The sequence below is a fragment of the Hemiscyllium ocellatum genome, chromosome 11, assembly GCF_020745735.1.
Source record: "Hemiscyllium ocellatum isolate sHemOce1 chromosome 11, sHemOce1.pat.X.cur, whole genome shotgun sequence".
NCBI lineage: Eukaryota > Metazoa > Chordata > Chondrichthyes > Orectolobiformes > Hemiscylliidae > Hemiscyllium > Hemiscyllium ocellatum.
Window position 1 is genome coordinate 23,166,810 of NC_083411.1, and position 24,569 is coordinate 23,191,378.

The 24,569-nt window shown below is 41.6% G+C and overlaps 1 protein-coding gene across 2 annotated transcripts in view; it reads left to right on the forward strand.

Annotated features, from left to right (window-relative positions):
• Positions 1 to 4,101: 4,101 nt before the first annotated feature.
• Positions 4,102 to 24,569, forward strand: part of LOC132820132 (monocarboxylate transporter 8-like) — a 76,363-nt gene continuing 55,895 nt past the window's right edge. Inside the window, exon 1 of one of the 2 annotated variants that reach the window (XM_060832073.1) lies at positions 4,102 to 4,785. In XM_060832073.1, the coding sequence (XP_060688056.1) occupies positions 4,500 to 4,785 (286 nt within the window). In that variant the 5' untranslated portion in view covers positions 4,102 to 4,499. The remainder of the gene's footprint in view (positions 4,786 to 24,569) is intronic. The other variant, XM_060832072.1, reaches the window with a different exon arrangement.

Here is a 24,569-nt window from a genome sequence, read left to right on the forward strand (position 1 = left end):
CCATGCTAAGCAGAATCCCAAACTAAACTAGACCCAACTGTCTGTTCCTGGCCCACATCCCTCCAAATCTTTTCTATTCATGCACTTATCTGAGTGTCTTTTAAACTTTGTAATTGTGTCCACACCCACCACTTCCTTAGGAAGTTCATTCCACATGCGAACCACCCTCTCTGTAAAAAACTTATATCCTTTTAAAATCCCTGTCCTCTCACCTTGAAAATGTGCCTGCTGGTTTGAAATCCCCCCCAACCTAGGGAAAAGAGACCTATCATTAACCTTGTCTATACTCCTCTTGATTTTATAAACTTCTCTATAAGTTTACCTGTCAACCTCCTATGCTCAAGTATTGAAAGGTTTGCCAATTGTGTAACTACTGCAATTTTTTTTTTAAATCACACAACACCAGGTTATAGTCTAGTAGAGTCATAGAGATGTACAGCATGGAAACAGATCTTTCAGTCCAATTCATCCATGCAGACCAGATATCCCAACCTAATCTAGTCCCACTTGCCAGCACCTGGCCCATATCCCTCCAAACTCTTGCTATTCATACACCCACCCAGATGCCTTTTAAATGTTGCAATTGTACCAGCCTCCATCACTTCCTCTGGCAGCTTATTCCATTCACGCACCATCCTCTGCATGAAAATGTTGCTCCTTAGGTGTCTTTTATATCTTTCCCCTCCTACCCTAAACCTATGCCCTCTAGTTCTGGACTCCCCCACCATATGGAAAAGACTTTGTCTATTTATCCTATCCATGCCCCACATGATTTTATAAACATCTATAAGGTCACTCAGCCTCCGATGCTCCAGGGAAAACAGCCCCAGCCTGTTCAGCCTCGCCCTATAGCTCAAATCCTCCAACCCTGACAACGTCCCTATAAATCTTTTCTGAACCCTTTCAAGTTTCACAACATCTTTCCAATAGGAAGGAGACCAGAATAGCACACAATGTTCCAACAGTAGCCTAACCAATGTGCTGTACAGTCGCAACATGACCTCCCAACTCCTGTACTCAATGTTCTGACCAGTAAATGAAAGCATACCAAACGCCTTCTTCACTATCCTATCTACCTGCGACTCTACTTTCAAGGAGCTATGAACCTGCACTCCAAGGTCTCTTTGTTCAGCAACACTCCCTAGGACCTTACCATTAAGTGTATAAGTCCAGCTAAGATTTGCTTTTCCAAAATGCAACACCTTGCATTTATCTGAATTAAACTCCGTCTGCCACTCCTCAGCCCATTGGCCCATCTGATCAAGATCCTGTTGTAATCTGAGGCAACCTTCTTCGCTGTCCACTACATCTCCAATTTTGGCATATCATTTATACAAATGACGAAAGATAGTGGACCCAGCACCGATCCTTGTGGCACTCCAATGGTCACAGGCCTCCAGTCTGAAAAACAATCCTCCACCACCAATCCATTCGATCTGATAAGTAGAAGGTCTTCTACCTTGGAGCCAGTTCTGTATCCAAATAGCTAGGTCTCCCTGTATTCCATGAGATCTAACCTTGCCAACTAGTCCCCCATGGGGAACCTTGTCAAATGCCTTACTGACATCCATATAGTTGAAAATGTGTTGCTGGTTAAAGCACAGCAGGTCAGGCAGCATCCAAGGAATAGGAAATTCGACGTTTCGGGCATAAGCCCTTCATCAGGAAGCCCTTCCTGATGAAGGGCGTATGCCCGAAACGTCGAATTTCCTATTCCTTGGATGCTGCCTGACCTGCTGTGCTTTAACCAGCAACACATTTTCAACTGTGATCTCCAGCATCTGCAGACCTCATTTTTTACCCCCTGACATCCATATAGATCATGTCTACCACTCTGCCCTCATCAATCCTCTTTGTTACTTCTTCAAAAAACTCAATCAAGTTTGTGAGACATGATTTCCCACGCACAAAGCCATGTTGACTATCCCTAATCACTCCCTGCCTTTCCAAATATGTGTACATCCTGTCCCTCAGAATTCCCTCCAACAACTTGTCCACCACCGATGTCAGGCTCACTGATCTATAGTTCCCTGGCTTGTCCTTGCCACCCTTCTTAAATTGTGGCACCACGTTAGCCAACCTTAGTCTTCTGGCACTTCACCTGTGACTATCAATGATGCAAATTTCTCAGCAAGAGGCCCAGCAATCACTTCCCTACCTTCCCAAAGAGTTCTAGGGTACACCTTACTGTTTGCCTTTGCTGTTTGAATTCATGTATTGCTGGACATTTGAGTGTGTCTGGGAAAATTAACAAACAGTAAAATTCACAACTAATCTTGGAGGAACCTGTTTGGCAGAGGTCACAGCACAGAAACAAAAGTGAATATTTAAGCGTGGCCTTAAAATCTGCAGTAGTGAGTAGAGTGGGTTCTTCTTCAATTATATGTTTTATTGAAATATGTCTCTTGATTAAACTTAAAAATAAGCCATAACTATTAATTTAACCTGGAGCAGTGTTTTGTAGATGAATACGATGGTGCTATTTTCTTGGTCTGGAGATTTTGAAGGAGCAAAAATGGCTTTTAGTAGAGTGATATGCACTTCTTGTTGGATGTAGGAGTTTAGGGAGAGTTTAAGGGTTACTGAGGATTATACCTGCAATAAATGCTGTTGGTTGCGAATCCTATCAAATCTAATGGAGACACAATGAGGAATTTATAAAAGCAAGGGGATGTGATGGATGACACTTATAGGAAGGGGGGTAAGTCACAGATACAACCACATAGATGGGTTAACTCCAGGAAAGGTAAGGGAGATAGGCAGTTAGTGCAGGAGTCTTCTATCACTATCCCCATTTCAAACAAGTATGACCTGATCAGGTCCTGGGGATTTATCCATTTTTATGTATTTCAAGACATCCAGCCCTTCCTCCTCTGTAATATGGACATTGTTCAAGATGTCACCATCTATTTCCCTACATTCTATATCGTCCATGTCCTTCAGTAAACACTGATGCAACATACTTGTTTAGTATCTCTCCCATCTCCTGCGGCTCCACACAAAGTCCACCTTGCTGATCTTTGAGGGGCCCTATTCTCTCCCAATTACTCTTTTGTCCTGAACGTATTTATAAAATCCTTTGGATTCTCCTTAACCCTGTTTGCCAACCTACCTCATGTCCCCTTTTTGCCCTCCTGATTTCCCTCTTCAGTGTACTCCTATTGCCTTTATACTCTTCTAAGGATTCACTCAATGTATCCTGTCTATACCTGACATATGCTTCCTTCTTTTTCTTAACCAAATCCTCAATGTCTCTAAGTTCCTCTTGTAAGGTCCTGACCTCTCCGCCCCCACCCCCACTCTGACCTATCATCCTCACCTTGACCTCCTTCCACCCATTGCATTTCCAACACCCCTCCCCCAAGTCCCTCCTCCCTATCTTTTATCTTTGCCTGCTGGACACACTTTCCTCATTCCTGAAGAAGGGCTCATGCCCGAAATGTCAATTCTCCTGCTCTATGGATGCTGCCTGACCTGCTGCGCTTTTCCAGCAACACATTTTCACCTCAATGTCTTTGGTCATCCAGCATTCCCTACACCTACAAGCCTTTCCTTTCAACCTAATAGGACTATACTGTCTCTGGACTTTCGTTATTTCATCTCTGAAGGCTTCCCATTTTCCAGCCATCCCTTTACCTGCGAACACCTGCCCCCAATCAGCTTTTGAAAGTTCTTGCCTGTCAAAATTAACCTTCCTGCAATTTAGAACTTCAACTTTTTAAATCCTTTTCCATCATTATTTTAAAACTAATAGAATGATGGTGTTGTGTGATTTGTCCACCCCAGTCCAACACCTGCACGTTCAAATCATGGCCATTTATTTTAACCTAGTTTCCAAATAACTGGAACAGGAGACGACTGAATATTGAAACTTCAAATTCATATTATAACTGTCCCTCAAACTAAAGGGGCACGTACTGGGAAAGCTGCTGTTAAAAAAAAAGAAAAAAAAAGTTAGAGGTCTTCAGTCGGTCAATCAGCTTTATTGGAGAGAAGCAGGACCTGGAACAGATTGAGTGCTACTACAAATATTCCCCATCTGTCTGTGTATGGCTGTTTATAAGTATCGTGGGATGGGAGTGCAAGTTTGGAATGAGTCCTGCTTCAGGCTACTGAGTCAGAGACCTGACCAATTTTATCCACCTACTTCTCTACCCTCTCTCTTTTATCTTTCTGTGTAGAATGGCTATAGAGGCGGAGCGTCTGCTGTTTATGTACTGTCCGGGGATTCGTTTCCTCTGGAACTGATTGATTTTGATAGTTCCATTTATTCTGGCAACAGGCAGACAGCGGGCGACGACACGCACGCTAACACTTGGGATTTTTGTATGTTTACAGAGAAAACTCGCTCCCGGGCTGTGACTGTAGATCGGAGCAGCCTCTGGTTAAAGTCAGGCCAAAAAAAAAACCACATTATATAAAACCATCGGGTGCAGACCAGACTGATCGGGAAAACAAGTGCACGCAGCTAGCTGGCTGGCAGCGAAAGGGGAGAGGGAATGGACGGCGAGGCGACAGAGCTGAAGCAGACGGTGGAGATGGGCGAAGTGGGTGAGCTGCAGCCCGAGGACAGCGCCCCCGAGTTATCACCACAGGCGGCCTCCGCTCCGGGAGCACAGTCCGGCTCCCCTGTGCCTGAAGGCGGCTTCGGCTGGATCGTGGTTTTCGCCACCACCTGGTGCAACGGCTCCATTTTCGGCATCCAGAACTCGTTCGGCATTCTCTACGTGATGCTCCTGAATGAGTTGGAGGCTCTTAGCGACTCGAGCATCCAGTTTAAAACTGGTGAGTGTACCAATTGTCCAGGTCGTCAGCGACTGAAACTGCGCCTGTCCAACTTGCAAAGAAAATCCGCCCAAGTCGCAAAGTTGCTGCATCTACACGCTGTCTCTTTGATATAAAACGTGATTAGCACGTTATATGTATGCTGTTTGATTTATTATTGTCATGTGTAAGCATAACTTCTACAAGAGAGACGGTTTACACCTTAATAGGTGAGGGACCAGCATTCTGGCAGGCAGGTTTGCTATACAGCTACGTCTAAACTGAGTAGCGGAGGGGGAGGGGGGAACAAACTGGATGTTTAAGAAGGAAATTGAAGGGAAAGTTAGAACAAGAGAAGTCAAGAAAGACAACTGTATCAATGAGGCAGAAAACTCAGAAAGGGATCATGCTGTAAGGTTGAGTGAAATAGGGGTTGATGGGAAGGGTGAGGGCAGTAACCAATTAAAAATACTATGCATGAATGCACGAAGCATTAGACATAAGATGGATGAGCTTGAGGCTCTTTTGGAAATTGGCAGATACAATATTGTGGGGATAACTGAGAAGTGGCTTCAAGTGGACAGGGCCTGGGAAATGAATATTCAAGGCTACATGTAAGGACAGACTGATGGGCAGAGGGGGTGGGGTGGCCATGTTGGTAAGGGATGATGTTCAGTCCCTTGCATGGGGGGGACCTAGAATCAGGGAATGTAGAGTCAGTGTTGGTAGAGCTGAGAAATACTAAGGGTAAAAGGATGTTCTTGGGAGTCATCTACAGGCCCCTAAACAGTAGTCTGGATGTCAGATGTAAGTTGAATTGGCCTGTTGCAAAGATGTTACTACAGTTGTTATGGGGGCTTTCAGCATGCAGGTAGACTGGGAGAATCAGGATTGTATTGGACCTCAAGAAAGAGATTTTGTGGAGTGCCTCAGAGATGGATTCTTAGAACAGCTGGTGCTGGAGCCGACCAGGGAGAAGGCAATTCTGGATCTGGTATTGTGTAACAAACCAGAATTGGTCAGGGATCTCGAAGTGAAGGAGCCATTAGGAGGTAGTGACCATAATACAATAAGCTTCAATCTGCAATTTGAGAGGGAGAGGTTACAATCGGAAGTGACAATATTTCTGTTGAATGTAGGAAACTATGGAGCTATGAGGGAGGAGCTGGCCAAAGTTCAATGGTGCAATACCTTAGCAGGGATGACAGTGGAGGAACAATGGCAGGTATTTCTGTGTATAATGCAGAAGTTGCAGGATCAGTTCATTCCAAAAAAGGAGAAAGATCCTAGGAGGAGGCATGGGTGGCTGTGGCTGACGAGGGAAGTTAAGAAACATATAAAGTTAAAAGAGAAAAAGTATAACATAGCAAAGATAAGTGGGAAAACAGAGGACTGGGAAGATTTTAAAGAACAACAGAAGATTACTAAGAAGGAAATATGCGGAGGAAAAATGAGGTACGAAGGTAAACTGGCTAATAATATAAAGGAGAATAGTTAAAGCTTTTTTAGGTTTGTGAAAAGCTAAAAAATGGTGAAGACTAAAATTGAGCCCTTGAAGACAGAAACAGGGGAATATATTACAGGGAACAAAGAAATGGCAGAAGAATTGAATTGGTGCTTCAGATCTGTATTCACTGGGGAAGACACAAGCAATCTCCCTGAGGTAACAGTGGCTGAAGGACCTGAACTTAAGGGAATTTATATTTGCCAGGAATTGGTGTTGGAGAGACTGTTAGGTCTGAAGGTTGATAAGTCCCCGCGGCCTGATGGTCTACATCCCAAGGTACTGAAGGAGTTGGCTCGAGAAATCGTGGATGCGTTGGTGATTATTTTCCAGAGTTCGACAGATTCGGGATCAGTTCCTGCGGATTGGAGGGTGGCTAATATTATACCACTTTTTAAGAAAGGTGGGAGAGAGAAAGCAGGAAATTATAGACCAGTTAGTCTGACCTCAGTGGTGGGAAAGATGCTGGAGTCTATTATAAAGGATGAAATTACGATACATCTGGATAGTAGTAACAGGATAGGTCAGAGTCAGCATGGATTTATGATGGGGAAATCATGTTTGACTAATCTTCTGGAATCTTTGAGGATATAACTCTGAAGATAGAAGAGGGTGATCCAGTAGATGTGGTGTACCTGGACTTTCAGAAAACTTTTGATAAAGTCCCACATAGGAGGTTAGTGAGCAAAATTAGGGCGCATGGTATTGGGGGCAAAAACTAACTTGGATTGAAAGTTGGTTGGCTGATAGGAAACAAAGAGTAGTGATAAACAGCTCCATTTCGGAATAGCAGGCAGTGACCAGTGGGGTACCGCAGGGATCAGTACTAGGACTGCAGATTTTTACAATATATGTTAATGATATAGAAGATGGTATTAGCAATAACATTAGCAAATTTGCTGATGATACTAAGCTGGATGGCAGGCAGAAACGTGATGAGGATGTTAGGAGATTACAGGGTGACCTGGGCAAGTTAGGTGAGTGGTCAGATGCATGGCAGATGCAGTTTAATGTGGATAAATGTATGGTTATTCACTTACCTAAATGGAATCAATTCAGGTAAAGGGGCAGTACAGAGAGATCTGGGTGTTCTTGTACACCAGTCACTGAAGGTAAGCATGCAGGTATAGCAGGTAGTGAAGAAGGCTAATAGCATGCTGGCCTTCATAACAAGAGGGATTGAGAATAGAAGCAAAGAGGTTCTTCTGCAGCTGTACAGGGCCCTGGTGAGATCGCACCTGGAATACTGTGTGCAGTTCTGGTCTCCAAATTTGAGGAAAGACATTCTAGCTATTGAGGGAGTGCAGCGTAGGTTCACGAGGTCAATTCCTGGAATGGCGGGATTACCTTACACTGAAAGGCTGGAGCGACTGGGCTTGTATACCCTTGAGTTTAGAAGACTGAGAGGGGATCGGATTGAGACTTATAAAATTATTCAAGATTTGGACACTCTGGAGGCAGGAAACATGTTTCTGCTGATGGGTGAGTGCCGAACCAGAGGACACAGCTTAAAAATACAGGGTAGACCATTTAGGACAGAGATAAGGAGAAACTTCTTCACCCAGAGAGTGGTGGCTGTGAATGCTTTTCCCCAAAGGGCAGTGGAGGCCTAGTCTCTGGATTCATTTAAGAAAGAGTTGGATAGAGCTCTGAAGGATAGTGGAATCAAGGGTTATGGAGAAAAGGCAGGAACAGGATACTGATTAAGGATGATCAGTCATAATCATAATGAATGGTGGTGCAGGCTTGAAGGGCAGAATGGCCTACTCCTGCACCTTTTGTCTATTGTCTATTGTCATATGGTGTTTTGGCTTTCATTAACCTGGTGATTGAGTTTAACGTGGTGAATGCAGAATATAGTGTCACGGCTACAGAGAAAGATCAATTCTAATATATGAGGTCTGTTCGTAAGGCTAATAACAGGGGGAAGAGGCTGTGTGTCATATGTTATTTGAAAAGTGTATGCTACATTTAGCAGAAAGAATGACGCTTGCTGCAAGTCAATGGAGCTTTGTTTGTGTCTCCTTGTTGGGAGTTATATCAAAGCTTAGCACTTAAACCAAACCAGAATCTTTTCGGAAATAATTATGGAAGTGGTAGATTTTCCCAAGCAAGATAATGAGAGAAAATGCAGGGAATATTCAGTAAGTCAAGCAGCGTTTGGAGGGAGATGTGGATGTCCAGCTGCAGTGGTGGGTTTCTGGTTGGACTTCACATTTCCAGCATTTGCTTTAACTGAGATGAGTGACTGAACTGTGCAGCATTTGAGCAAGTGAAACATTGCGAATAAAAGCAAAATTCAGTGAATGCTTGAGACTCGAAACGTTGGCCTTTTATTTTTCTCCACAGATGCTGCCAAATCTGCTGATTTCTCCAACATAAAAGGTCTCTGGCAAAATTGAAGTGAACCAGAGAGACAGCTCTTGGTTGGAATCATGCCCAGCAGAAACAAAAGCGGTTACACTGATTGAGATCAGTCGCTTCAGTTCCAGGACATCTCTGCGGGAGCACCTCAGGCTAAATAGTTTCCTAATCAAACTGTTCAGAGATGCAATTCTGCACCTTTGAAGCAGATGGGACTTGAAAGTGGGCTTTCTGGCTCAGAGGTAGGGACACTGCCATTGTGTTACAAGAGCCACCAGCTCCTCTTAGAACCTCCGATCTTTGGAATCCATCTGCTGAGAAATGTTATTACACACCTTTGAAGCAGATGGGACTGGAGCCCAAGTCTCCTGGTCCAGAGGTTAGGGACAGTACCTCTGCACCACAAGAGCCCTGATCTTTTCTAGGTGATGTCCTAGACCCAACCATGATTAGCTGCTTCATCAATGAGCTGCTTTCATCATAAGGTTGCTGGGGAGTGGGGGGATGTTTTCTGATGATTGCAGTTCTCTGTGCGATGTTGGCAGATTTGAGTGCCTCCATTACTTGCTGTTTTTTTTATTGTAGTTGGTGTACAGCGAGATTTTGATATGATTTAATGCCATTTTTAGTAGATTTAAAACAAAATGCTGTTACTATTGTAAAACTTGATTTTTTCTTTCAGTTAAGCCTCCACTAACTGAATGAACTAACTTTCAAGTCATGAGGGTTTTGTGCCAGACGTTTGAAGTGATTTCTGAATAATCCCATGTATTCAAGCTTGAAGTGAATGGACGTCAATGAAAAGAAACCATAATCTGCTTTAGATTGATTTAACTCACCTATTTCAGTGAAAGGCTCCCTAATTACAATGATATCAACTATCAAAATGAGGGGAAAACTTCCCTCTTACATTGATGTGCTGTAATTCTATATTCAAAGTTACTGTTTGCTGTGTGCAGCAATTCTTTGCTGCAGTTTAACACTTAAAATTTATTTCCAAATTAGCTGGAGATCTCTTCTGATCTTAATTCACATTAAAGAAACAGGGGAAAATAACCATCTGTGTTCTTGTATACACAGACTCACAATGTTTCAATAAGATTTCTGAAGTAAATATATTCAATTTGCCAAACTAAATAGGTGAAATTTAGTTAGGTAAAAACAATGATGCTGGAAACCAGAGTCTAGGTTAGAGTGGTGCTGGAAAAGCACAGCAGTTCAGGCAACATCCGAGGAGCAGTAAAATCAACGTTTCGGGCAAAAGCCTTTTGGTTTCTGAAGAGTGTGACTGTTCTTCATAACCCCCAAAGGATATGAGTGTACCTTAAATTTTAGGGAGTATTGGCCCCTTTACCTGAAGCATGGCACAAACACTATGTACATAATGCTGTCATAGAAAACCATTTTGGCAACTTTTAAAATTCATTCATGGGATGTGGGCATCGCTGACTGGGCCAGCATTTAAAATTGCCCTTGAGAAGGTGGAGGTGAGCTACCTTCTTGAATTGCTATAATCTACCTGATGTAGGTAAACCCATATGCTGGGCTTTTGGGAGGGTGTTCCAAAGTTTTGACCTTGCGAGGTTGAAGGAATGGCAATATAATTCCAAGTCAGGATGTAAATGGCTTAGAGGGACCTTGCAGGTGGTGGTGTTCCCAAGTATCTGCTGCCCTTGTCCTTCTAAATGGTAGAAATTGCAAATTTGCAAAGTACTGTCTAAGAAGCCTTGGTAAATGTTTGCAGTGCATCTTGTAGATGGTATACATTGCTATCGCTGTACATTTGTGCTGGTGACAGTGAAGGTTGATGCTGTTGGGTGAGTGCCAATTAAGTAGACTGCTGTGTCCTGGGTAGTGTTGAATTTCATGTGTGTTGCTGGAGTTGTACTTATCCAGGCAAGTGGAGGCTATCCCATCAGGTTCCAGACTTGTGCTTTGTAGATTTTGGACAGGCTTTGCAGAATCAGGAGGTGAGTTACTTGCTGCAGTATTCCTAGTGTCTGACCAGCTTTTTTTAGACACAGTGTTTATATGACTGATCCAGGTCAGATGTTGATAGTGTGCAATTCAATAATGGTGATGTCATTGAATGTTAAGGTGGGGAGCATGCTTGAATTTTCTCTTGTTGGATATGGTTACTGCCTGGTGTTTGTGTGGCATAAATGTTACATGACACTTATCAGCCCAAGCCCAAACATTGTCAAGGTCTTGCTGAATTTGGATATAGACTGTTCAGAATCTGAGGAGTCGTGAATGGTGCTAAGAGCACCGAGTCTAATTTTTCTACCAGCTACGTAATCTTTCAAGATTTATGCGGGGCATTAACTTCCAGAACCAGAAGTCAATTCTATAATTGTCGTGACAATGGTGATTGCCACATGTAGAACATTACAGCAGCTGCGCACATGTGCAGCTTAGTGGGAATGTTGGTCCTGAACATTGCGCAATCATGATCAACTATCCACACCTCTGATCTTATAATGGAGAGGAGCTCTTTAATGAAGCATCTGACAATGGCTGGGCCAGTGACACGACACTGGGGAATCCCTGAGGAGATGTCCTGGAGCTGAGATGATTGCGTTGAATTATTGTCACATATAGCGAGGCACAATCTTTGTCTTTGGCTTTGTCTTCCCCACCCAGAGCCGTCTTCCCCACCCATAGCCATCTTCCTTTGTGCGAGGTATGACTCCTACCTGATTCCCATTGACTTTAGTTTTGCTAGGACTTCTTGATGACATCATGGGTGCCTTTGGCCCAGTGTGCCAAGGGCAGCCACTCTCACTCATTCGAATATTTTCCATTCTTCAGGCTTAGTCAGTCCCAAACAACTAAATGTTAAATGAGTCTATAATGCTGATCAACAACATGCATTCTAAGTGAATGTTCTAAGTGTTTAACTGTACGCGGTGCATGTTAACTGTGCAAAACCAGGCTTTTACTTTTCTTGACTTAATAACATAAAGAAAACATAAGAAATTAGATCCAACTGGAAAAACTTGAGAGCTGTAAAACTATGTTAGAAGTGTGTGTGTCTCCAGAGTTATAGATTGCAACCCACTGGGTTGTAGGGATGTGTTGTTCATGCGTAGAAGCACCACTATCCTTCACCACTTGGTTTTATAGAGTAGAACAACAACTTGATGTTAAATTTAATTGCTGTAATGGATTCAGTCTTGAGGACATAGCAATGCTTTGTTGACTTGTTCCATGTTTTATCTGTGTGGAATTGAATAATGGTATCAAAAAATGTTTTCAATCATAGTTTTGCAATTTAGTTGACTAATATTGCTTTAAAATCATTTTGCTCATTGGAATAGTCTTCATCTCAGACTACGTTATCTGTTGGAGGAAAACCTATATTTGCCTTATCAAATGAACATCATATTTAAAGAAGACTAGAGTCACACTCCTCACTTCCTGGCCTCTAAGAAAGAACAAAGAAAATTACAGCACAGGAACAGGCCCTTCGGCCCTCCAAGCCTGCGTTGATCAAGATCCTCTATCTAAACCTGCTGTCTATTTTCTAAGGATCTGTATCACTTTGCTCCCTGTCGATTCATGTGTCTGTCTAGATCCATCTTAAATGATACTATCGTTCCACCTTTTCCCTCTCACTTGAACTCGTGACCCCTAGTAATTGAGTTCCGCACTCTGGGAAAAAGCTTTTTGCTATCCACCCTGTCTATACCTCTCATGATTTTGTCGACCTCAATCAAGTACCCCCGAACCTCTGTCTTTCTAATGAAAGTAATCCTAATCTATTCAGCCTCTCTTCATAGCTAGTGCCCTCCATACCAGGCTATATCCTGGTGAACCTCCTATGCACCCTCTCCAAAGCATTCACAACCTTTCGGTAAAGTGGTGACCAGAACTGTATGCAGTATTCCAAACGTGGCTGAACCAAAGTCCTATACAACTGTAACATGACCTCCCACCTCTTGTCCTCAATATCCCTTCCAATGAAGGAAAGTATGCCTCCTTGACCACTTTACTGACCTGGATTGCCAACTTCAGGGAAAAATGGATCTGAATGTCCAGATCTCTCTACGTCAATTTTTCTCAGGACTTCTCCATTTACTGTATATTTCGTTCTCGAATTGGATTTTCCAAAATGCATCACCTCACATTTGCCTGGATTGAACTCCATCTGCCATTCCTCTGCCATCTCTCCAATCTATCTATATTCTGCTGTACTCTCTGACAGTCCCCTTCACTACCTGTCACTCTACCAATCTTAGTGTCATCTGCACAGTTGCTAATCAGGCAACCGATACCTTCCTCCAAATCATTTTTTTATATATATATATAAAACAAATAAAAGTGGTCCCAGCATGGATCCCTATGGAACACCATTGGTCACAGGCGTCTATTTTGAGAAATTCCCTTCCACTACAACTTTCTGTTTCCTGTTGCCTAGCCAGTTTTTTTTTCATCTAGCTAGAACACCCTGACACCATGCGACTTCACCTTCAACATCAACCTACCACAGGGAACCTTATCAAATGCCTTACTAAAGTCCATGTATATGACATCCACAGCTCTTCCTCCATCAAGTTACTTTGTCACTTCAACATTGCTTTATGCATGGGAAATCATGTGTCACCAACTTAATTGAGTTTTTTGAAGAGGTAGCAAAGAGGATTGATGAGGGCAGAGCGGTAGATGTGATCTATATGGACTTCAGTAAGGCATTTGACAAGGTTCCCCATGGGAGACTAGTGAGCAAGGTTAGATCTCATGGAATACAAGGAATCCTCACCATTTGGATACAGAACTGGCTCAAAGGTAGAAGACAGAGGGTGGTGGTGGAGGATTGTTTTTCAGACTGGAGGCCTGTGACCAGCGGAGTGCCACAAGGATCAGTGCTGGGTCCATTACTTTTCATCATTTTTATATAAAAGATTTGGATAGGAGAATGAGAGGTATAGTTATACGTTTGCTGATTACACCAAAATTGGAGGTGTAGTGGACAGCACAGGAGGTTACCTCAGATTACAACGGGATCTTGACCAGATGGGCCAATGGGCTGAGAAGTGGCAGATGGAGTTTAATTTAGATAAATGTGAGGTGCCACATTTTGAGAAAGCAAATCTTAGCAGGACTTATACACTTAATGGTAAGGCCCTAGGGAGAGTTGCTGAGAAAAGAGACCTTGGAGTGCAGTTCATAGCTCCTTGAAAGTGGAGTCACAGGTAGATAAGACTGTGAAGAAGGCGTTTGGTATGCTTTCCTTTATTGGTCAGAGTATTGAGTACAGGAGTTGAGAGGTCATGTTGTGGCTGTACAGGACATTGGATAGTCCACTGTTGGAATATTATGTGCAATTCAGGTCTCCTTCCTATCAGAAAGATGTTGTGAAACTTGAAAGGGTTCAGAAAAGATTTACAAGGATATTGCCAAGGTTGGAGGATTTGAGCTATAGGGAGAGGCTGAACAGGCTGGGGCTGTTTTCCCTGGAGCATCAGAGGCTGAGAGGTGACCTTTATAGAGGTTTATAAAATCATGAGGGGCATGGATAGGATTAGTAGACAAAGTCTTTTCCCTGGAGCAGGGGAGTCCAGAACTAGAGAGCATAGGTTTAGGGTGAGAGAGGAAAGATATAAAAGAGACCTAAGGGGCAACATTTTCATGCAGAGGGTAGTACATGTATGGAATGAACTGCCAGAGGAAGTGGTGGAGGCTAGTACAATTGCAACATTTAAAAGACGTCAGGATGGGTATATGAATAGGAAGGGTTTGGAGGGATATGGGCCGGGTGCTGGCAGGTGAGACAAGATTGGGTTGAGATATCTGGTCAGCATGGACGAGTTGGACTGAAGGGTCTGTTTCTGTGCTGTATTTCTCTATGACTCTAAGACTCTAAACCATGCTGCCTATTACTGATAAGCCCATTTTCTTCCAAATGGGAATAGATCCTATCCCTCAGTATCTTCTCCAGCAGCTTCCCTACCACTGACACCAAGCTCACCGGTATATAATTACCTGGAGTGTCCCTGCTACCCTTCTTAAACAATGGGATAACATTAGCAATTCACTATTGTTCACTATTAGGAGGCCTGTAGTACAACCCCAACACTGTTACCGCACCCTTCCTATTTCTGAGCTCTGCCCATATTGCCTCATTGCTCGAGTCCTCTATTGTGCCCTCCTTCAGCACAGCTGTGATATCCTCTCTGACCAGTTTTGCAACTCCTCCACTCCTTTTACCTCCCACTCTATCCCACCTGAAGCATTGATATCCTGGGATGTTTAGCTGCCAATCATGCCCTTCTCTCAACCAAATCTCAGTAATAGCAATAACACCATACTCCCAGGTACTAATCCAAGCCCTAAGTTCATCCGCCTTACCTACTACACTTGTTGCATTAACATAAGTGCACCTCAGACCACCAGTCCCTCAGCATTCATCATTTGCTCACTGCCTCCTCTTCCGCTTCGTCACACTGACTTCATTATCTAGTTCCTTACAGGCTTTAGTTACTGCTTCCTTACTGTCCTGTAACCTCATTTGGTTCCCAATCCCCTACTACATTAGTTTAAACCCCCCATAACAGCATTAGCAAAAGCGCCCCCAAGGACATTGGTTCCAGTCTGGACCAGGTGTAGACCATTCAGTTTGTAATCGTCCCACCTTTCCCACAACTGGTCCCAATGTCCCAAAAATCTGAACGTCTCCCTCCGCCAACATCTCTCAAGCCACACATTCATCCTCCTTATTCTACCACACATTCATCTTGCTTATTATATCATTCCTACTCTGACTAACACATGGCATTGGTAGCAATCCTGAGATTACTACGTCTGAGGTTAACTTGGCTCCTAACTCCCTAAATTCTGCGGACCTCATCCTGTTTATTACCTATATCCTTGATGCCCATATGCACCATGACAACTGGCTGTTCACCCTGCCCCTTTGAGAATGTTCTGCAGCCGATCTAAGACATCCCTGACCTGTGCAACTGGGAGACAACGTACCATTTAGCAGTCTTGTTTTCGACCACAGAACCACCTATCTACTCCCCTTATAGTTGAATCCCTATGACTACAGCCTTTCCACTCTTTTTCCTGTCCTTCTGAATAGTCCAAGGGATGTGTAGACTGGGTGAATTAGCTATGGGAAATGTGGGGTGGTGGGGTGGGTCTGAGTGGGATGCTCATAGGAGGGTTGGTGTGGACTCAGTGGGCCGAATGGCATGTTTCCATGCTGTAGGGTCTCTGATTTCTATGAATTGTTTTTGAGGGCCTGGTTGTGTGCAGATTTGCTGCTGTATTTCTTTACATTGCAATAGTTTCAATAGTTGGGTGCTGCAAAGAATAGTGTTTGGGTTATCCATAATTTCAATAAAAGGACAAATTGTAATCTGTACAAGTTTGCTGAAGATATGAAGCTGGGGGCAAAACGAGAAGGAAGCAAAGGTGCACAGTGGACTGAAATGAGAGACAGAGTTAGAATTAATGTAAAATTATATGGTATCATTAAAAATACAAAGAAATTGTATTTGATTTGCTGTGCTTTTGAGTAAATTTAGAAAGCATGGTTGATTAAGCTTAGAGAGCACAAGAACATTTAACTGAATGGGAATGTGATGCTTTTGTATAACTGAGACCTGACTTTAAAAAAAAGGAGCTTAAAAATGTGTTGCTTGAAAAGCGCAGCAGGTCAGGCAGCATCAAAGGAACAGAAGAATCGACGTTAGGAGGTCTGGATGTTTGATATTCTTGGGCACATAATAGTCAAGAAAGGTAGGAAAGGGAAAAATGTCTAGGGAGTAACATTTTGGTTAAGCAAAATGTTATATTGTGGAAAAACATTAAATATTTTTGAGGGACCAAGGACAGAATTGTTATGGAGTTAAGAAACAGTAATGGAGCCATTATGGTGCTGTATTTTTATAATACACTGAACAATGAGAAGGAAGTAGAGAAACAGATTTGCAAAGAAACTACTTAGTACTGTAGAGTTTTGATAGTGGGAGATCTTAACAATCTCAATCAATAATAAAAGGGCAGTAATTGTACATAGGACAAAGATGGGGATGCAATTCTGAAGTGCTTACAAGAATTGCTTGACCAGTTATGCTTCCTTCTTCCAATGAGGAAGAAAGCATTATTGCTTAGTCCTGGAGAGTGAATTGGATCGAGTGGAGAGTGGCAATGGTGGAAGCACCTTAGAAATAGTGATCATCACATCATAAAGTTTAACTTAATTCTGGAGAAAAGGAAGGAGCAATCTGGTATAACATTATTAAGTGGAGTAGGGCTAATTTTAATGAATTCAGCAGGAAATGACCCAGTTAAATTGGAATCTAAGCTTGTAGGCAAAATGTTATGGAGCATTGCATGGTTTTCAAAGAGGAGAAGATTCACGTAAAGTTTCAATACATTCTCAAAAGTGGAAAAGATTCAGGTGTTTAAAAAAACAGGAATTTCAGCTAAATATAAAGAAACCACAATCTTTGGTTCAACTAGAGGAAGTATGTCTGATCTGGCACCCCATTTTAGAATGGACCTGAAGGCTTTAGAGAGGATACACAAAAGCTTAACTAGAATGTTTCCAGGTATGAAGAATTAGCATTTTGTCAAGAGTGGCGAGGCTGGGATTGTTCTTCAAGCTGAGAAGGCTAGCTTTTCTCGAGCTGCTTAAAATTATGAATTAATTGGATAAAGTAAGGAAAGAGAATTTGTTTCAAATACTTTAAGAATCAATAACTAGACAGCATAGATTTAAGAAGTTTTGTAAAGGAACCAAAGGTAACATGAAGAAAGACATTTTGACACAATAAGTTGCTAGGATTTGGAGTGCACTGTCTGATAAAGTGGTGGAAAACATTAAACAGCAACTTTTAAAACAGAATTGAGTGAATACTTGAGAGGGAGACTAAATTGCAACAAGATGGAGAAAGAATGTGGAGCAGGATTAACTGGATTGCTGTTTGAGAAAGAAACTGAAGATCTCACTGTCAGAGCAATGGTAGGAAAAGAAAAAAATTCATTCAGAGTTGTTGATGCTTAGCCATTGGACAGTCTCACGACTGAATTGAATAGATTATTGGATCAAAGGAAAGCAAAGAACATGGTGATAGTGCAGAAAATGGGAACAATATAATGAAAATCTGATTTGAGGATTGCTGGACTAAGAAGCCTGAAAGAAATGGGTGGGTGGCACAGTGGCTCAGTGGTTAGCACTGCTGCCTCACGGTTCCAGGTTTGATTCCAGCCTCGGGGGACTATCTGTGTGGAATTTGCACATTCTCCCAGTGTCTGCGTGGGTTTCCTCCAGTTTCCTCCCACAGTCCAAAGATGTGCAGGTTAGGTGAATCGGCCATGCTAAATTGTCCATAGTGTTAGGTGCATTAGTCAGAGGGAAATGGATCTGGGTGGGTTACTCTTTGGAGGGTCAGTGTGGACTCGTTGGGTCGAATGGCCTGTTTCCACACTGTAGGGAATCTAATCTAATCAAATATTGTGATGATGAAGATAGAGTGTCAGTTTGAATATAGCCAGCAGAAGCGTGAACAATTGTGAACATTCAGTGAAGCAATTTGGTACTTGCATTTTAATCTCAGACAAACTGTGTTTGCAACCATTTATTACATAAGGCCAGTGACGCAAATACACTTAAAATTCCAAAGAGTATTAAAGATTTTGCAGCTTTCGTAAGATTTTCCATGTCTGTACTAGGAACTAACGAAATCACTTACAAGATAAATTATTACTTGGTGTGTTAACACAGGCGGATGGTGGAATTTGACATGAATAAAAAAGTTAGATTAAGGATCTAATCATGACCATTGCTGAATGTGGGAAAAAAACCATTTGGTTCACTAATGTCCTTTTAGGGAAGGAAACTGCCTTCCTTACCTGACCTGACTTACAGACGCACAGGAATGTGGTTGATGCTTTAACTGCCCTCAAGGCAGTTGGGATTGGCAATAAATGATGGCCTAGCCAGCGATGCCCTCATTCTGTGAATGGATTTAAAAAAACCTTGGGCAGACCTTCCCCTCCCTGGAGGTGACAATAGAGGTAGCGAGAAAAGAAAATAATTGGGCCTAAGAAGTCAGCCTTTACGATGGTCTTTAGGAACCAGAGGCTGCTGGTCTTTGATTGGTTTCCCAGTCTCCAGAATCTACCTGCCAATGTCAAGGGCAGTGATGAGATGCAAAATTTCCTGATGCTTACCAATCAGCTCTTAGTAAGCTTAATGATGCCCAATACATTAAGTTTTCTTAGAGTTGGGAGTGATGTTTTAGTCGCTATTTGACATGAATCCACAACCCCCTACACTTCGTCCCAAAAAGAGAAGGTGACAGCCCTTTTCTAGGTACTACAGGGAATTCAATGCACAGGAACAGCCCATTGGCTCAGTACAAATGTCCTTGTGCTTTACAAATGTCCTCCTACGCAAATCGTCTGACTACTTCAGTGATACCTTCTAATCTTTTTCTTTCATATAATTTTCTAGCTTCCTGTTCAATAATTCAGTATTCCTCGTGTGCCTTACCTCAAACATTTCATCAACCATGAACCAGCTCTGATAGCTTCGTTGATAAATTACTGTTACCTGTATTATGAACCCTGTAGAGAATTCATAACTTTTAAAAATAAATTTTAATCTTCCATTGACCAACTCAAAAGGTCACACAAGATTTCAAGTTTGAATAATTTTTCTGTGCCAAATGAACTATGTTCTGTGTACACTTTAAACTAGAGAAAAGAACATCCCCCATTTAACTAGTCACTAGTCTGAGAACCACCCCCACCCCTTCAAGATTATATTTTATCTCTCCCTTAATTGAACATTTCATTATAAAAGAGCCAGTCAAAAGCTATCCACAGCTTCTGATGACTTGGTTCATTTTTTCCTTTTGTATCTGCATGGCTTCTAATCCCTGAACTGACTTCAGAGCAAGGGTTATTCTGGAGATTTCTCTCCCTGACTTTGTTTAAATTTTCACAACTGTAGCCTAAGCACAAGCTCTTCCCTGTATTCTGTGTGGGGAATGACATGTGCTAAGTAGCTCATGCTTTCTACTCTCTCAGATTCTTGCAGATTCACCTTATTGTGAAACACTATCAGTCAATATTGGTTTTCTTTGGTTTGCCCCCTCAAAGCCCATCTCCATGACAATATGAATAACATGGGCCTTTTATCCAGGTAGAAATAATTATCTACCAAACCCCACCTCTACTCTGTCTTGGAATTAACTAGACAGTTTAAAATATAACCATTTATAAAACCTGACATTTCTAATACCTTCCTATAACTCTTGGAGGTTAATGATCCACTCAGAGACAACAGTGATACCCTCGCCATTGCCCAAAAGATGTATGGACATATTCTATAATTATCCTGATAAAATAATCTGGGTCACCCTTTAATCTTTAATAACCAACCAGCCAACAATGTTGTCTGGCAGAATTTGCAACCATTCACATACTTCCTCTTTATTCCTCAATTTTACCCAAAAATGTAATCTTATAAAGTTTGCATTTGTAGCACTGATATTGTATTGATCTATGCAAATTAAAACCTCCCAGATTCACGTGCACTCTGAGTAAGCTGGCTACATGGTCTAAATGACAATTGCCCTTCATGACCTTTGTTAGGAAGAATTACCATTCCTGATTCCTAATTCTGGATCAGTGGTGCTGGAAGAGCACAGCAGTTCAGGCAGCATCCAAAGTGCAGCGAAATCGACGTTTCGGGCAAAAGCCCTTCATCAGGAATAAAGGCAGTGAGCCAGAAGCATGGAGAGATAAGCTAGGGGAGGTGGGGGTGGGGAGAGACCTGATTCCTATCCAATGCTGAAAAATATGCATGCATGGACATTTATTGAAGACAGTGCCCTCACTTGATAATAGCCTGTTGATAATCATTGTCTAAACACAAACTTGGAAAGAATACTGTTATAGTGACTTCGGTGGGACAGCACAGTGTTACTCCAAAATAGCTTCTGTCCACTGTGCAATGCCAGAAATTAGGCGATCCTGTGTAGAGTGCAGGAGGAGGCAAGAATTTTCTCCTCGAGAGATCAGGAGAGAAGTCATAAGTCAACCACTCTCTGCCCCTCTGTGACTTGAATGTTGTCTGTAAATGAATTGTGTACGATATGAAGATGGAAAAAAATTACCTTTAAATATAATGGAAGAAAAAAGATAGCGGTGTCCCAACTCTTGAGTTTTATGTGGCATGTGTTCCACAAATTGGCCTTCAAGTTAAAGCTGTGATTTTACATATTTTATTTTCTTTAATGAGAGAATACTTGAATGTTGAATTCATTTATAGCCTGTGAGCATCAGTGGGAAACCAGCATTTATTGCATATCCCTAATGACCTGAAAAAGGAAGTGATGAGTCGTCATCTTGAATATAACTGAATGATTTGCTTGAAGAAGGATTACACCTGAGATGTTGACTTCTCCATCTGCTGATGCGGCCTGGCTTGCTGTGTTCTTCCAGCCTCCTGCTTGTCTACCTTGGATTCCAGCATCTGCAGTTTTTTTTGTCTCTGACCATTTCAGAGAGCAGTTAGAAGGTAGCCTAGATAGCAAGTATTAACTGGAGTGGTTCTTGCTGCATGGATTGAATGACCAGCACACACAATGATTTTAATTTTTCAGAGCTTCACTTTAGAAAAGGCAATACATGACTAAATGTCATTCTATTAAGTCTGGAAGAACCATCTTTGCCAGATTACGGATGGTCTAATACATGATTTCAATGTGAAATGGACCCTCATTAATGACAGAAATAACTTGAATCATAATATATAATAGTAGGACGTACAGAATATTTCAGATATCTTGCAGGAGGACTCATTATTAATTATGTTAGTCAAAGATCAGTTTGGCGAGAGGCAGCAGGAGGGTGACTAGGAGAGCTTTGAAATAATTGAGTTGAAAAGTAGCAAAGGTATGAAGAGCAGCAGATGAGCTGAGGCTGAGGCAGGGATCAGCGGAGAGAGGATACTCAAGCAGGAAAATTTGAGTGAGAGGGATGTGATGTCAGAGACTCGCCTCAGTATTTAATAGGAGTACTGACTGTGGCAGGGCAAGCAACAAAAGTAATGTCCCTGGACATCCCAGAACAACTGAATCCAAGCAGAAAGTTTTTGCTGCAGAATTGCTGGAAAGGTCAGCAAGTTTCACAGAATAGACCATTTAGTGCTCCATTAAGATGGTCCAAGGTAGCGGAGGCAGAGTAGGCAGCAATCAGGCTCCTCAGCCTGGGTCTCATCCATCTGTCCACATTTTCCTTTCTTCTTTCTCTCTCTTTCTCTCTAAGATTTTAAAGTGATGTTTCTCTTAAAAAGAGAAAACTTACCTTGGAGCTGGCAGGAGATCCGGAGCAGAGCGGGCACTGAGCCGGAATGGAATGGACAGGAGGTCTGGAGTGGAGCAGAGTAGCTGGCAGCGAGGATCGTTGTTGGACTGGGGACTGATGCAATCTGTCAGCAGCTTGCGAGTCCAGTCAGACAACATGTGGAAACCCTTGCACTGATATACTGAAATATAATGTTTATTTGTAATCTGTTTACCTGACTGCAATGTTTATCCTTTTTACTTTGTCTTATTTTCTAACTTATACTATGAAGGTAATGCAACCTTTTTCTTCCTTATTTCTCTATTTCTGTATCTAAGATTTGTATCTAAGATGGTGCCATGAGGATTGACATTGTAATATTTCACTGTGCTCCTGTACATTGGGTACAAGTGACAATGAACCTAATTCTAAGTCTGGAGACTGTGAATAGCTTATGTAGCCTCTGTCAGTGACCAGGGAGCAGGAAGGAGTTAAAAAAACAAATTCCTGTGGATGCTAGAAATCTGAAACATGCACACATTGGCTGAAAATACACAGCAGATAAGGCAACATCTGTGGAGGTAAATAAAATTACAGATCACTGACGTTTTGAAAGTGACCATTTAGGAGTATACGAACAAATTACTATAGATGCTGGAATCATAAAGCAGTTACAAATAATGGTAGGAGTTAGGAAGTTTTCCCCATAAATTGCTGTGTTGGACTGTCAAGTTTGGATTTGATCGATTTTTTTTAGGGAAAATATATAAGGGATATGGAGCAAATTTTGGCAAATATAGTAAGATTACAGAGTAGCTATGATCTCATTGAATGGCAGAATAAGCTTGAGAGCCTAGATGTTTTCCTCCATCCCTATGTTTCTTGAATCTTTTGACCTCAATATTAGATCTGTGATAGCTTCAACAGAGGTACAAATAGCCATCATGTACAGCATTCCCGTGTGGCCGCATTCTTATGATGAATGATTAGTTGTGAGGGTGTCAACAAAATAAAACTTAGTGTTTCAGTTCCCAGTCATCATTTTTAGATACACCTTCACAATTGATGCTTCAAATATTCGATATCTATGTATAAATTATTTTACAATATACTTATGTTGTGATTTTTATTCCTATTGATTTGAGTTTTAGAAAAAGGCAAAATACGAGTTAATCTTTATTAACAACACAAGATCTGCCATTGTGAGATAGAATTTCACTTTGTACTGTTTTTCTGCTAGAATGCACACAAACCAATGTATTCAGTGTGAAAGAACACAGAATTTGAAGTACAATCAAGACCCCGTGATTTTTGTTTTATGTGATTCAGAATGTATCTTGCTTGCAGCTGGTCCTTCCCACAAAATCACTCTTGCCTCTAGGATGATTGAATCATGTGGACGTTCCATTCAACTAGATCACTTGTAGACCTTCAAGAAGTCTCTAAAATTGAATGGATTCTTTGAGATGGAAGACCATATTTTAAAACCTTCTAAATACCACTGTACACCAGATATATATAGCAAATGGTTAGTTTTCAAGAAGTATTTTTCATTATTTAAAATCAGGTTATTTGGTTATTCATTTGGCATGGTAATTAGAATTGCCCGAAACTTTGTGATTTATTCCAGTTTCACTCAAAAATCATCAAATTATTGTTCTTAAGTACATTGAGGAAGGTAAGGCACATGTGTGTAAATAGAATGTTTTACGTTGAAACTTCTTTAATGCCAGATTCTTGAATTTTCATTGCTATTGTATTAGCATTTTGTGTAACAACATTCCTTTCAGTGACTGATGTTACATGATCTGTGTGATCTCATCAGACCATAAACTCAAAAATCAACATGGTAAGATTTCAAACTTTGTTAACATAATTTCCTGAATGCTACTGCAGTAGACCTTATTTGCTCAATAGATGTAGAATGAAATAGATAGGAGTGCAGGACTACAGCATTGAGTATACTGGAATGAATTTGTATCAGTTAACCTTCAAAAAGAGACGTTAATCTTTCTGTCCTGCTCAAGTAAATAACAACAATTATGTTCATTCTTTACATTGCAGCAATTTAAGGTGCGCTAATTTAAGCCTGCAGCTCCACTTGGATAAAATAACAATAGACTTCCAGCTGTCATTTTTATATTCTCTGAATCAAGGGATGTAGAAACTGGGCAGGAAAGTACAAGAATAGCCATCACCATTCGAAAGGTTTTGTGGAATGGTGGAGCAGGCTTGCAGGGCTGTGTGCTCTTATTCCTTACTATCCTATTTATTCCTATTCCTTCTCATATTCTTTTCTTTGAGCTATTTATCTTGTTACTTGAAACTGATGAATTCCCTGATTGTGTTCTTGCAAAGCACTTTGGAATGCATTATTATATTAACATTACTGTATGAATGCAAGTCATTGTGACTTCAAATTCCCCATTGGTAACAAAGTTATTTTGGATAATATTCTGCTTGAAAATTGACCAGCAATTCCAAGTGTTTTTAACTTAGCCACATAAGTCCTGTCACTACTTTTTATTTGTTCCCAGTATGTGGGCATTGCTGGCCAAGGCAGCATTTACTATCCATCCCTAATTGCCCTTGAGAAGATGGTGGTGGTGAACAGCCTTCTTGAACTTCA